Genomic DNA, 15,391 nt, shown 5'->3' on the forward strand with positions numbered 1-15,391 from the left:
GTAGACAAGCACATATACACACAAACTAAATAGATAAATAAATAACATGTATCTAAAGATTAGTTTTTTTGCTATAGTTGGAGAAACACTTTTATAGACCAGGATTATATTTCAGGTACCTCCTCTTCAATGATAGCTGCCAGTCTTGTTTTAGGTCGCTGTATGGTCCCTCACAATTAGGAAGCCTGGGGGACTCAGCCGTCATTCTCATTTAGGCTCTGGGAATGAAGAAGACACGGTTCACCTCCAGTCCTGCAGCCAGCTTTCTTTGGGACAAATTGTTGTGTGATCTGTAGCGAGAAAGCCAGACTCTACCTTTTCCTTCTTGGAGCAGAAAAGAGGCACGAATCAGTGACATCAGGCCCTGACTTCCCTGTGCTAAAATAATCCTGTCAATCAAGTCAGGGTTTGCCATTTGTTCTAAACAACTATTAGCAAAATTGTGCGTTAATTACTGTGTTACTAGATATGGTCACTTTTCATTTGGAATAATAGCATCTTGGAGCTTGAAAGGTCTTAGCTCTAGAAATTATGAATACAGAGATTATTAATAATTCCATCCTATTGAGAAGGATGTGAAGTCCAGAGTGTGGAGACCTGCTCCTGTACCATTTTTGGAGCAGTCCCCACCTCTCTGCTTGTCACTCTGTCTGACATTGCTACTTTGGTATTTGGTAGTTCCTTCAAGGTCAGAATGCTATGACCACGATGACAGGACAGAAGGAACATTAGTGTGCCCTGTGAATAAGGCGTGCCTTGTAATGGGGAGATGGCCAGAGAACAGGGGGAAGTTGAGACATGTGTTATTCTAACAGCTTTGAGAGCTGCAGTCAGGCTGTCTTGAGGGGACCTGTACCCATGTTGCCTCTGGTCTCTAGCTCTGATACTGCCTACAGCATGGTCTTGGTAAAGACATTTCACCTCTCTGAACCCCACTCTCTTCTATCTGTCCTGACTATGCATCTATCCTGTGGGATGTTTCTAAGACTTAAAGGGTTCATGTTCTCAGAATAGTATCTAACACACCAACACTCAACAGATAAGCCATTAATCTTCCATCAGAAAAATGGTGCTTTAAGTTGAAGATGAGGTATAGAAAATAAAGCTGTGTATTTTTTTTTTCACAACTGAGTTTGTGAGTTAAAATAGCATATCTTCTATAGGCGTCAGGATGATTGTAATCAAAACAAAGCAAAACAGAATTAGATGTTGAGATAAAGAAAGAAGAAGCCGGGCGTGGTGGCGCACGCCTTTAGTCCCAGCACTCGGGAGGCAGAGGCAGGCAGATTTCTGAGTTCGAGGCCAGCCTGGTCTACAAAGTGAGTGCCAGGACAGCCAGGGCTACACAGAGAAACCCTGTCTCGAAAAACCAAAAAAAAAAAAAAAAAAAAAAAAAGAAAGAAGAAAGGCAGTGAGTTAACAAGTGAGCCTGAAACATTGGCAGATAGTTGCTAGTCACCTCGATGGCTTTGTCCTGGAAAGGCATCCAGGACACCCAGGAGGAAAGGAAAGGAACATACATGTGTTGAGGATATCTTGAGGCACGTTTTGTTTGTACAATCAATGAGAGCCAGAAATATTCACCTCACCAGTGAAAGTAGGGTGCCGTTTGACTTTCATTGTTAAGAAAACTGTATTACAGAAATTCTGCAAAATTTACACAGGATTCTTTTTTCAGCAACTTAGATCTCTATCAAAACCCACCAACTTGGATGCTTTCAGCCTCATCAATTCTGAGTAATAATTGGTGCCTACTGTACGTCAGACACATTAGGTGTATTTGTACACATTATCCCATGTTCAGGTGGCAAATGTCATGCCAGATACTGCTGCAAATATAAATAAGGAAGTAGGAAGCAGAATCTGTGGAGATTGGGTCTCCAGTCCTAGAGTGAGGGATAGAGGCAAGCATCACAGAAGCCAATGCAAGGCAAAAAGCTTGAATCCATGAAGGCAGCAAGGAGATCAGGCAGACGTGCTGGGCATGTGACATGTGGCAAGAGCTACGGCTTTATGTGGAGGACATTTGGGAAAGCCTCACAAAGGATCTCACATTTGGCAGTGGAGGAACACGCCATGGGCTGTTCTGCAGCACTTTCCAAACAGAAGTACTGAAGTATGCATAGCTCCCACAGCCGAACAGCCAGGAAGTTCCGGAATGGTGACAAGGGAGATGCCATGAGCGGGCAGTTAGTGAGACCTGGGCGGGGCAGTCAGCTTTCATGTGGGTGACTGTGACAGTCCACTGGGGCAGCTGTGGGATGAGCATGGAAGCACTGCACGGCTTCCATGAAGAGGCAGACCCAGAAATTATATTTGCAGTTTACTTTAATGACCCTTCAAAAAGGATTCTTTAACCAAAATCGTCCTTTGACCCAGGCATGAAAATTCTGTGACCCAAGGATGGTGCCCATCACGTAATCAGACCTTCATGAACACAAAGAAATGAATAATTTAGAAGGACACTGGCCAAGTCGACTCTGAATTAGGTAGCTGCTTATGGGGGAAATCCTTTGCCTTTTGTTGACTTGCATTGAAAACGAAGAACTTTTCACCTATTTCTATCACAGGGTTGATAAACATGGGCAATGTCTCCTAAGAATCCTTTGCTTCCTGTTGTGGTCCTAAGCCAGGAAGGATGAGGGCGACCCGAGGATTGGACAGCACCAGCGTTGCCTTTCTGTTCTCATTCTCAGGCTTAGCCCTTGGCCAGGAGTGCAAAGCTGGAGACAGACAGATCCTCCTCTGGCATGGTGACAGCCCTCTTGGGCCATTCCTTCCTTCTGGAGGATTAGATGGTGTGTGTGAACAGGCACGGCTTGAGCTAATGCTGAACCTGGGTCCATGCCAACCCTTTAAGATGCTAGCATACCTTATTCAGTCCCTAAGCCACACATCTGTGAAGCCTGCCTGAGCTTTTCATCTGCCAGCTATGTGTTTACCCAAAAGAAGATTCTAATGATAGCAGCTAAGCCCTAGCAGCTTGAGTTAGATGATGATTCAGGATTTTGAACCATTTTGTGTCTTGAGATTTGCACTCAATAAATTTTCTTTAAGATAAAGGCGATGCATGCTCTTAGAAAAATTAGTTTTGGTGGTAACAGAGGACGAGTCCCACAAAAACGTTCAGTTGAAGATGGAAGTATTAATGATTCTATTCTCAGTATATCTGGAGGTAAGTCTACAGGATGCAGAGAGGGAGCTGCTGACGCAATGCCAATCTCAGAATATTACTAAGAATGTGCTGGCCTTTAGCCCTTCAGGAGAGAGACACTCTTCTAATGCTAAGCATAGACTTATCCTTTAATAGCAGCCGCAAACAAGGCCAGGAGCCAGCAGAGCAGCTGGCTCCGCGAGGATGCTTCGTTCTAGTCCGATGAACATTAAGTACTGAAATGTGCTGGCAAAAGCAGCCAGTGCTCACCATGCCTGACTGTTGGCAGTTAAAAATAAAGGCCTGGGTGGCAGGATGAGTGTTTGAACCAATCCCTCATGGTGTCCAGAGACTGGTGCAATTGATAAGCCTGTAATTCAGACGACACAGAAAGCTATGTGTGCATTCTAACCTTATCCACATTCCCAGCTCCGTTTTTATTTTGTTTGTTTGTTTGTTTTCTGTACATTTTCCTATTGATTGATTCTAAGTATCACTATTTTCCACTGTGAGGACTGATTCCAATGTTGAATGACAGGGACAGGTCAACCCTGACCTGACATGGTTGCTTATGACAATAACAGGTGAGGCTGACATTCGTATACTGCCTGACAAGGTGGACTTGACCCTCAGCAGCTCTGAGGTGGGCAGGCAGAAGTTATATTATGAGACACTGTTAACGGGCATGTTAGGAGGCTGTGTCTGGCCCTGGAATGAAGGGGCTTCTTTCTGCCATGCTCCTCTAGAGCTATGTTTCAAGACTTGCTTTTATTTCCTAGAGTTTTAGTTGGGTTCTGTGGATCATTCATAGTATGTGTTGAACAAAAAGAATGTTGGTTGAAACCTGCTGTCCCCCAAGTCTTCCAAACAGGTATCTGTGCTACAAGGGAAGTGAGCAATGTCTCCCTATCAAATGTAACCATTTTGGCCTTATGTTCCACTGCTGGAACATGAGTCTGTGCTGCAAGGGAAGCCAGCAATCTCTCTCCACTGAATATAACATTCTGCTCGGTTGTAGTGAGTGGTCACACTCCTGCTGCATCTGCCCAGGAACTATTTTTGGATTCTCAAATGAAAGCCACACACACACACACACACACACACACACTAGATTATTTTTAACATGCCTTACTACCTCAGTGGCTGGGTGCTTCTAAGCTTCCTATGGCTAGGATGCCCTTCCCTCTGGCGCAACACCTTCTAAATCTGCTTTTAACTTTGCTGCCCTGTTACCTTCTGTGAAGCCCGTTGGGTTTTGCTGCCCAAGACCTTTCTGGGAAGCTCTTCCGGGACCGCTTTCTCATTACTCCTACATTTCCGATGATCTCCCCTCTGAAGCTCTAAATCTGTTCCTTCTCTCCCGGGTCATGGTGATTCTCCTTTGTCCAGCCATTGGCTGTATGGCAATTCTTTAATGCCAATCAAATCCAGCTGGGGGCAGACTTTCTAATTTAGCCTGCGTGCAGGACACTGGAAAGGGGTTTTTTGGGGTAACACAATCAGCAAGAGAACACCAGCTGCTACACTGTTCCTTTCTTCTCTTTCTTCTGTTTCTCCTCTTAGCTTCTCTTTCCATTTTACTTTTTTTTGTCAGTATCTTTTTTATCTTCTACACTCCTCCCAGTCCAGCTTTGCTTGCAGGATCTTTCTACTACTTTATGTCTTATGTTTTGACAAAATGTCACAGTCTTGAGGATAATTTCCTTTCAACCCCCATGTGGAGTGAGGGAGGCTTCAGACTGTAGGTGTGTGGGCTGAGACTGTCTGAGCTGCTCTTCCCTGTGAACTCAAGCAGAAGCAGAGATTCTCTTTTTTGTTAACACGCGATGAGAAGACTATGAACTGAGAGACCAGAGTGATGGTGCAGCAGGTGGAACACACTTCCGGCTGAGATCCATTCCTGGAGCCTGCATCAGGACCCCCGTGGGATTGTCTTCTGACCTCCACATGTGACATGTGCACCCCTGTCCCTGACACACACACACACACACACACACACACACAAATAATAAACAAAATATGCTTTATTAAAAAATGAAAGTGAGTCAAGAGGCCTCATACCACGTGCTTTGTATATTGGCTCAGGATTTTGCATCGCTGGCTACTATTCCACAGTGTGAATTACTACAGTTCACATTTGTCTGTTTGTTACCCATACTTGTTTAAAATAAATAAAGTGGTTTTGCACATGCTGAAATGGTGAGGGAATTTGTTTTCATCTCTTAAGGGCATAGAGTAGCGAGTGCCTTTCCCTGAGGGAAGCTTTCAGAGAGGTTCCAACAGACCCTAACCTTCCGATCACCAGTGGGGAATTTCAGGCTGGGTCACACTGTGTCAAACTGTTTTAAAATTTATTTTACCTTGTCAGTCTTTTTAAAACCTGTTATTTTTTTATTTTTGACAATTCTAGTAATAATCTGTTGAATTTTGGTTTGTATTTCTGTAAGGACTACTGATGTTGGGATATTGTCTATGGATTTCTTTTTTTATATTCTATATGTTTGTTTTTGGAAAATTGTTCATTCAAATGTTATGCTTTTTCATACGTATCTTTGGTTTTATTCAAGCTTCTTAATATAATTTGAAGTCAAGTCTTTTATTAGAGATATCTTTGAAAATATTTTCTCTTATTGTGTAAATTTTAACTATCTTAATGGTATCTTCCAAAAAGCTAAAAGTTTCCACTTTTAATGAAGTACAGTGTATCATTTAAACTATACATGCAGTTTATGTCCTATATAAAAATTAGTTAAAAACCCAAATTGCAGACATTTTTTTTTTCTTGAAAGTGTTACACTTTAGTGTTTATACTCAGGTTTGTGTTCCGGTTCAAGTCACAACTTGTACATATGTCTGTTTATCTGAATATCTATAGAACTTTTAGGATTCACAAATGAGGGCAAATGTTACATTTTTTCCTAAATAAACTTACTTCATTTAATACAATGTTTTTACAATCTCATTCATCTTCCTGCAAAAATGATATAACAGTTCTATTTTGTGGCTTCAAATTTTTCCATTAGTGCTTATACACCATGTTTCTTCTTCCATGCCTCTGCGTGGAACACTTGAGATCCCTTCTTCTCCCTGTCCCCATTTCCTACAGAGATGTCCAATTGTTCAAAAGATTGTTCCTATTCGTTGTTAGATTTTTATATTTTGTAAGTTAAATATGCATATACATACATCTGTTTCTGTACCGTTTGCTCTGTTTTCTATGAATGCTTAACCTCCAACCACACAGCCTGGATGTGTTCAGCATTATTGAGTATTATGGAAGTCACATGCTTTGCATCCTGTCATCCTGTATGGTACTTTTTTTTTTCCAGAAATGCTCTTGGCTTTTGTATTTTCTATGCATTTGATGATCAGCTCCTCACTGGGTTCTGTAGAGAGCCTTCTGGTTAGGATTGTCTTGACTCTTTAGCTCAGTATGAAGTTAATGAATACATTATCAACAGTAAATCCCATCCACGGGCACTGCAGATCTGTTTGTCCTTATTTTCTTAGCAATGTTTTACAGTTATCAATGGAAAAATCTTCCCTATGATTTTTTTCAGATTACTAAATAATTATTTTAATGCATTGTAAATGTTTTAAAATTAATTGTAGTTACATCATTCCCGGATAGTAATGTATAGGTGACCAATTGCTACATGTTTTATGTTCTGTATGTTTTGATATGCAAAAGTCACTCTTTACAGATTTTTCATGGGTGCTTTGAAATTTTCACCTGAGCTAACCATGTTGCTGAGGGGAGACTGTCTCTTATTTTATAAGACAAATGACTTTTGTTTTTTTTTCTTACTTTCAAGTTCATTACCTGCAACTTGCCATATACTCTTCTACTCGTAGGTAAGGTATAGCATCTTTTCCATGTGCCAATTAGATTATGTCATTACTTTCTAATTTTGCTCCTGAGAATATAATTTGCTATTTTACGATTAGTTGTTGAACTTTCTCAAATGCTGTCCATGCACCAGTTGATAAAATCATGTGATCTTCTATACATGATAAATTCAGCAGTTTGCTTTGATGGATATCAGAGAAATTAATCAGTTTTGCAGTATTAAAATGAAACCCTCATGTTTGTTAGTATTATTTTTAGATATTGGCGGTTGACTCATTAATATTTTGTTGAAGATGTTTTGTGCATTTTCAAAAGGTGTATTTTGCTTTTGTGGTCTGAGTCTTGCTTTTCTGTTACTTGTTTGTCTAATTTTAGTCTAAAATAGTGATTGTTTCTTAAAAATAGACTGGTGGATGTTTCTTACTCTTTTACTTTTGGAAAAATTGTGATTACCGGATGTTATTTCTTCCCCAGATGTCTAGTGCAGTTGGTGTTGAGCATAGATGGGACTAGAGATGATGTTACTGGATTATGAGAGAAGAAAACAAAACTTTCTAAATATTACTGTGGATTTACCTGTCTCTCACATAATGTCTGTCTCAGTTTCTTTGGGGATAAGTATCCCAGGTATTTTGATTCCTTGCTGCCAGGTGTGTGCCTTAGCATTGAGGTTGCCCTGTGTTCCTAGAAGGCTGACTACTTATGATAAGTGACCTTCCTTTTGAGTTGACTGTAAAAGACATTTGTTGTCTTGCTAATTTGTTTTGTTGTAAACTTACTTTCTCAATTTTATAGCCACTTCAACTCTCTTTTGATGTATTCCTGTTTAAGATACCTTTAAAAACCCTCTATGTTTAACTGAATTTACTTTCTCTGGAGTGATTACTTTTTAATCCCATGTAGTTAGCTAGTTTATATTTCCTGATCTATTGTGAAAGACCCCATTCTTTTCTTTTAGATCATTTACATTTATTGTAATTATTAACAGTTGAATTATAGTCTGCCATTTTATTATTTATTTTCATTTACTTGTATTTTGTGTCCCACATACCTTTTCTTTTTACTTTGATATTTTGTATCCATTATAACTATTGTGTTTTTAGACTCACATCTCTGTGTAGTATTTTAACCCATGTTCCGGAGTCTATCAACATGTTCCACCATCCATGCAGACACCCGTGTTACTATTTACATTAGAGTTAAGCTAGGTTAAGTTAGATAGACCTTACTATCCTATGGGTCCCTTTACTACATCTGGGTTATGATTATCTTACATATGAAAATCGATACCTATTTAGATAATTTCTAAGTATTTTAGCTATTAGAAGGATGCATACCCAAGGATAGCTATATCCTAACACCTAGAGTCTGGGTATAATACTTTACATGGCCAAGGGATTTCATACTTGTCATTAAGGCTAAGAAGGAGCAATTACCCTGGGATATGCAAATGGTTTTAATATTATTGTACAAATCCTGTTAGGCCAGAGAAGATTTTCAAGTTGTATTTTTGAGAAGTGGAGAGGTCTAATAAAACTTTCCTTACTGTGGGTGGCTCTAAAGACAAAATGGGAGAACAAGCCAAGGGGTGCACACACTGTTTAAAGCAGCGGGGGAACTCTCCTCCCCAGCTTGCAGAATAGATGTAGTCTCGTCAGTGCATGGAGAGACTGATGATGGAGTCACCATGAAGGGAATCATAAGATCACAAATGTTGTTGTTTTAGGCAATTACACTTGTAACAGTTTGCTCTGTAGTGACACAGAAACAACAAAACCAGCAGACATTTTCCAGGGCTGGAGAAGCCTCGTGTGGTTACCCAGCTATCCACCATTCTGCTTTTACTTTCCTCTTGATATAGCAGACGTCACTGTAATCATGCCAAGGTCCCTTCACTTGTTAAACTGAGCAGAAGTAGCTCACCCTTTCTGGCTTTGGTCATAGTCCATTATCTAGTGCAAATGATAAAATATCACCTTAGGGTTCCTGTGGCGTCTGGAACCCCGTGTCCCAGTTTGTCCCAATCACTCCACCAGCAAAGCTCCACCTCTCATCTCCTAGCATGTTGAGGAATTTCTTTTGTTAGTGTAAATCTCACTTATAAATAAAGTGCTGGGCATGAAGATGTGCTCATAGTGAGAGAGGACCCTTTTAAAGTCTAGTGTGGTCAACCATTTTGACCAAAATTTCATTTTTTTTTGGCCAGTTTATGTTTTTGCATATCTATGGAGCAATGGCAGGCTCTCACATAACCTAAGCTGGTCTTGGATTCACAAAGTAGCTGAAGATGACCTTGAAGTCTGATCTTGTCTTCTTCATCTTCTGAATGCTGAGATCACATGTTCCACATGATTATCTTTCAATGTGGGCTGCTGTCGGTAGAACCTATTGCATGCTGGGCGAGCACTCTTGTAGCTAATTATTTTTTAAATAGATATTGTCTAGGTAATAAATCAGAAGATTTGCTGGTTCAAACATGAGAGATTTGTTATTGGACATTTCTCTAGGACTCTAAAGGGGGTCTTACTGTGCTAGACCAAGTTCATGCCAACACTGCTCTCTGGAAGAGAGGCTTTTGTTTGTTTGCTTGCTTGCTTCCCTTTCCATACTAGAGGTTGCTGCAACTCTTTGGCTCATCGCTCTCCTTATATTGCTTCACTTGGATCCACCTTCTAATTCCTCCTTTTCCACAGGTAGGAATGTTGTGAGGATACTGGGCACTGCCTCTACTCACATCTCTTGTTTCTCTTCCAATCATAATTTAAATAGCACTATTCATTGATACACATTTTATGTAGCCATCCCTGATATTATATTGATATGATATTTGATATTATATTGATATATGTTGATATTATATTGATCAATATTTGAATATACTATTGTAGAAAGATCTTTAATTTGCACAAGAAATAGTTTCCTTTTCGTTATTTTATTTGGTGTAATTTAGCAAATTTGAGATGTTGCCCTTCAATCCTTACATGGGAGCATTGGAACAGTTCTCAAAGTTTGTAAGATTTTTGTCTTAAAATTTAGTGAAAATTTTGATTAAGGGGGATTAATAAATACTATCGATAAAGTTCCAAAATTCTTATCCCCCGTTAAATATTCCAAGAACTTAGGTAGACATGTCTCCCCACCACTACTGTGATGTATGTAGCAATGATGTATGCAGTGTGTGACATATCTCAGATTGCCTATGGCTTGCTGTGTTTGGTTCAGGTTAATTGGAGGAGGACTCAGAACTCTCTAGAAACAGATAGGCGTTTTACTCACTCTTGAAACTCTAACTTATCCATGACCGAAGAGAACTGACTTAAAAATTCAATGCAAAATTTAGGTAGCACTCGAAAACTATACACGTTGTCGATTTTTAATTTATTTATTCAGTCTTCTAATAATCACAAACAATCCCACTCTTTTAGTCCTAAGAATGTGTGAGGAGGGGGTGAGTAAGGTCTACGTGAGCATGGTCAACAGTGAGTGGGCTTCTTAGTCTCCTGGGCTCAATCTTTTACTTAATAAAAATATACTTATCTTACTATGTGTCTACAAACCTACTTATCAACCTACCTACCATCCTATCGTCCATCCTTCATCTATCTGTTCATCTACCATCATCCATCCATCCATCCGTCCATCCATCCATTCATCTATACATCGTCTTATCTGTATCATCTATTCATTCTAACGCGTACTGACACTTGTTTTTCTCAGTGGGTAGAATCCCCTTGCCCTGCCCTTTGACCCTTGCTGCTGTGTAGGGTCCTGGACTTTGGGTTTGGGAAGCACGCTAAGGTTTCTGGAGCTGTCCAGCAGCTCCTGGCTCTTGGCTAAGTTCTGTGTGCTGTCTGCGCCTGGAGGCTCTCCAGCGCCCCGCCCTGGGCAGAAAGCCTCTCAGTCAGGGCTGGCCAGGCTTCCCCTGCTCACTACCCATCTCCTCCGGTCTCCCGCGCCTGTCCAGCTTCACCTAGGAGTCTTGCGTGCTTTGGCTGGGTTCCTTTTCCCGCCCGGGAGGGGGTGCCCTGCGCCCGGGGCTGCCGTGCAGCGTGAGTGTCTAAGTGAGGGCTTCCCTCTTTTGCCCGAGGCGGCCGGGTGCCTTTCTTTGCAACCTCGCCTCCTGCGGCTGGGTGGTCCTTTCTCTCGCCGGGCTTTGGAGACACGCGCCCGATTTCGAGGGGGTGAGTGCAAACGCCGCCCATCAACTTGGCACCTGGCATTGAGATCCTAGGATCCCGAGCGGAGGCTGCGGTTGCCGGCTGGCGAGGGTGGTTGAGGACCTCTGCGGGCAGAGCTGGCTGGACCAGGCGCTGCGTGTGCAGTGGGGAAAAGAGGCCGCCCCGCCCGCGCCCCGGCTCGCGCCCCGCCCTCCCGGAGCGGTCTCGGCGGCTCCAGGCTCTCGCCATTGTCTCCGCCTTTCCAACAGGTTCGGGCGCGGGAGCGCGGGCGGGTGCGGGGCGGCCCGGCCCGGCTTTCCCGAAGCCGCCTCCCTTCCTCCGCGTGCGCGCCCGGGCCGCGTGGCTCGGCGGGGCGCTGCTCGGTGCAGGTCCCCGCAGGTCCCCGCGAGCCTGACCCGGCTGCGGCCCGCCGCGTGCGGGAGCGATGCGCGCAGAGGCGGCTCCAAGTTCGGCGCGCACCCGGGGGGGCCGCCCCACTCGGTCTTAGGTGTCTGAGCCCGGGTGGCGACGCCGAGGCGGTCGCAGGAGGGGCCAGCGCTGCTTTCCCGCTTCACTCCCAGCACCTCTTGGTTTTTATCTTTATTTTTAAAGAGGGAGACGATGGACTGAGACGATGCACGCCATGGAATCCCGGGTGTTACTGAGAACGTTCTGCGTGATCCTCGGGCTTGGAGCGGGTGAGTGGCCGCCGAGCAGGGCCGGGATGTTCCCCGCCATGGGGTCGCCGCCTGGTGTCCCTCTGGATTTGGGGAGCTCTGGAGGATTTGCATTTGGGTTCTTTCTGTGCTTGTCCTGGGGACAGCGAGGCGGGTCACACCCTTAGGGTCTGTGGCTGAGGGGGAACTTTGCACAGAGAGGGGCTTAAAGTAGGTCAGGAGATGGGACCCAGCGCTCTGCTATTTTAAGCTTGACAGCGCGTCCAGGTAAGGCTCTCCCTGTGGAGGAGCGAGTTGCCTCTTGTCAGCACTTCCAATATCATCGCTAAGACGCGTGCTTTCTTTGCTGCTGTAGAAGCTTGCGTTTTAATGGCCCCCTTTCTTTCTTTCTTTCCTACCCTTCTCCACTCCCACCAGTTTGGGGGCTTGGTGTGGACCCCTCCCTACAGGTTGACGTCTTAACAGAGTTAGAACTTGGGGAGTCTACAGATGGAGTGCGCCAAGTCCCGGGACTGCATAATGGGACGAAAGCCTTCCTCTTCCAAGGTATGGCCCAGTGTGGAGCCCCATGTGTGTTGCGGGGAGCTGGCCCTGCGGCTTCTGGTAACTTGGCTAGGCGCTGCACGGGGCGGGCGGAGAGTCCCAGCTGGGGCGAGGGGGTCTCTGTGAGCTCTGGGCCTGACTCTTTTTAAGTGGGTTCTTTCTCCTCCCCTCCTCCCCCTCGCATTCCTCCTCCTCCTTACTTGGTGCACTTGGCGGTTCTAATGGATAGTGCCTTAATTACCGACTAGAAACTCCAGAGGCAGATGGGTGATTTGGGCGTCTAGGGAACAATAAATTGTAACACAAACGCCTCATTTGGGTGGAATGGATTTGGGAAGGAAACAAGATAGCTCAATCTTGGTTAAAATACTGACCTCCCAAAGTTTCAGCGCTGTGGTGCCTGACCAGAGGAATTCCTTTATGGTATTTTTACTGCACATGTCTGTACTTGAAGCACGGTTACCATGGAACGCTCCCCATTCTAACGTTCCAATCAGCGTCGAGGGGTAGGCAATGGTACTGCTACGATTATTTTGAAATCATTTCAAGGGGACGTTCACAGAAGCATAGCCCCATATCACCATAATTGTACGTGTAGAATTTTAAAACTTTTTTTTTTCTTTTTGAACTCAGTGGATATTGGCTATTCATTACTGTCCAGACTTCAAATCATATTTGAATAACAGAACCAAATTTCAGGAAAAAAAAAGCCAGCCTGCAAATTGATTGAGTAAAGCTTTTGAAAACTTCTTGCCTTGTGGGAAGATGCTTAGCCCGAAGGTGTAAAAGGGGGCTAAACTGTCCAAGGAGATGGAATTTAAAAAGAGGCACAGGGGATGTCCTTTTTCCTGAAGATCAAGGCGCCCTCCCACCACCATACATGGTGTGTGTGTATGTGTTATGTGTTTCTTTTGCTATTGAGAGCTATGGCTTCAAATGAAGTAGTGCAACTTATAATTACTGAAACGTTGGCTATGCAAAATGCAACCAACCCAGCACATCTGCCATCAAGAAGCAGACATAGTATGCAACTTGGATGTTTCTGTGGTGGCGCTGTTGCCTCATTCAGCCAGTGCATGTCACCATGGACAGCAGCTCTTGGGCTTTCTGTAGGGAGAGGGAAAAACTGACATGTGTTGCATTTAAGAGGAATTTGTGTTCATAATAAATTAAAACGTAAGCTCTTTAAAAATGGGTTTCAGTTAACGTTGTTAATGAGTGTTTTTATTGTAACGAGTGTTTATGATATTTTCTTTACTCCGAGATGCTTTGGGGAGGGTGGGGCTGGGATACTGAAGACAATAGCTAAATGTAATCAAGGAAATAGAGCTCAATTGTCAGCAAAAATTCAGTTGAATAGAAATGTAATTAGGGGTAGGCTTTAGACTCATTCTCTGTGTTATTTCTATCTTTCAATTTTAGTCTCTTAGAACAGGAACTCGATATTTTAGGACTTGATAGTTTGGGTAAATAGAAAGCATAACAAGTTTCCAATAATCATCTGCATTGTATTGAATTGTTATGATAACCTCAAAGGCTCGCTTTAGCCTTCCTAAGGGTACTTCCTATACAAAGTGTCCATCTGTCACAAGTAGAAATTTTTATGTGGGACAATCGGACAATTACATATTGTATGACGGTTTCTAGGTAATAGTCTCAGGGTATCAGTTTCTTTTCTGGTTCATTTAAAACAATATTTATTTCGCCATAAATAGCCAGTTTCTTTAAGGTATGCATTGTGATAAAAAAAAATAACCATGGCTAATGCCATATGTTTTCTTTGAATTGTGCTCAGTTGGTGGATGTCAGTTTCCACCGGTGAACTTCTTTTGTTTTCTAGCTAATACCAAGCTCAATACTAGAAGGAGCAAATGCTTCACAAATAGCTTTCATTCAAAGATGCAAAAGTACGCTTCCTGCCACCTTAAGTCTCTTTGTGTATGAACACTGTCCGCTGTGTCCTTGTAAGGCATGCGTTCCTGATGTATTGATTGCACTTTAGTAACTTCTCTTACAAGATTTGAATTCCGAAGTCAGTGACAAGTGACTGATGGGTGGTTCTGCGTCTCCCTGGCAAGGTCTTTCCTGAGACGCCAGGCAAGCAGCAGGTTTGATAAGAACTCAGCCCTGCGCTGTGCTATTTCTCTGGATCCCACGGGGCTTAGAGGGACAAGAGCGTTCAGACCCGGAAGAGTTTCGAGGTTCCATTTATAGTGAATTGAGAACGCTGCCAGTATTTGATATAGTGTGTAAAATGTCATAGCAAGAATAGAAACAAATCAAAAAAAAAAATCTGTGAGGTGCTCCCAGATTTCACGCAAACTTCACGTACAAGTTTTCTGTGCTACCAGATACAGTCTAAAAAAGCTGAAGTGATCTCTGAAACATCACTTGCTTCTCCAGCAGACAACAAAGCTACCTGTCTCATCCCTTTGAAATAAGAAATCTCAAAGCACGTCGGCCTCATGACTTTTTACTTATTTAGTATTTTTCATTTTGGTTACTTTATTTTCTCTTTCTGGTTTCTGATATACATGTATTTTGGTATTTTGAAACAATGAATATTTTAAACTATGAATGTTTTTTTTAAAAACTACTGTGAAATACAAATCTACTATTTAACATTTTGTTTTATATTTCTAGTAAAACCTATACTTCCAAATCATCACCTTTTATCGAAACATCCACCATTTTAGTGTTGTTAAATTTTCATTTACAGTTGCTTTGAAAATTTAATGAGATTTCAAATCCAACCATTCCTTAATACTTGTGGGCTTTGGATTATGCCTGTTAGAATAATTACTTAATTTATCTGGGCAGTAGTTTGGGGTTCTAGTCATTTCTGGCTGTATCCTGACACATAGTCCCAAGCACCCTTATTATGCTTTTAAAGAATACAGCAGCATATGCTGGCAATGAGAAGACTTGCAGCAGGGTGTACGGACTTTCAGTTCTAAGGACGATTAAAACAGCGAATAGATTCTCCCTTCCTAGCGTTGGAGCCTCGCTC

At 42.6% G+C, this 15,391-nt stretch overlaps 1 protein-coding gene across 5 annotated transcripts in view; it reads left to right on the forward strand.

Annotated features, from left to right (window-relative positions):
- Nell2 (neural EGFL like 2) overlaps positions 1 to 15,391 on the forward strand; it is a 376,172-nt gene that overhangs the window by 44,904 nt on the left and 315,877 nt on the right. Inside the window, exons 1-3 of one of the 5 annotated variants that reach the window (XM_029469878.2) lie at positions 10,939 to 11,053; positions 11,774 to 11,859; positions 12,256 to 12,384. In XM_029469878.2, the coding sequence (XP_029325738.1) occupies positions 11,796 to 11,859; positions 12,256 to 12,384 (193 nt within the window). In that variant the 5' untranslated portion in view covers positions 10,939 to 11,053; positions 11,774 to 11,795. Of the gene's footprint in view, positions 1 to 10,938; positions 11,054 to 11,076; positions 11,186 to 11,248; positions 11,431 to 11,465; positions 11,860 to 12,255; positions 12,385 to 15,391 lie in introns of those variants that run through there. The other 4 variants (XM_029469874.2, XM_029469877.2, XM_085831509.1 and 1 more) reach the window with 4 other exon arrangements.

This window comes from Mus caroli, unplaced genomic scaffold, assembly GCF_978045245.1.
Source record: "Mus caroli unplaced genomic scaffold, Mus_caroli_1 scaffold_16, whole genome shotgun sequence".
NCBI lineage: Eukaryota > Metazoa > Chordata > Mammalia > Rodentia > Muridae > Mus > Mus caroli.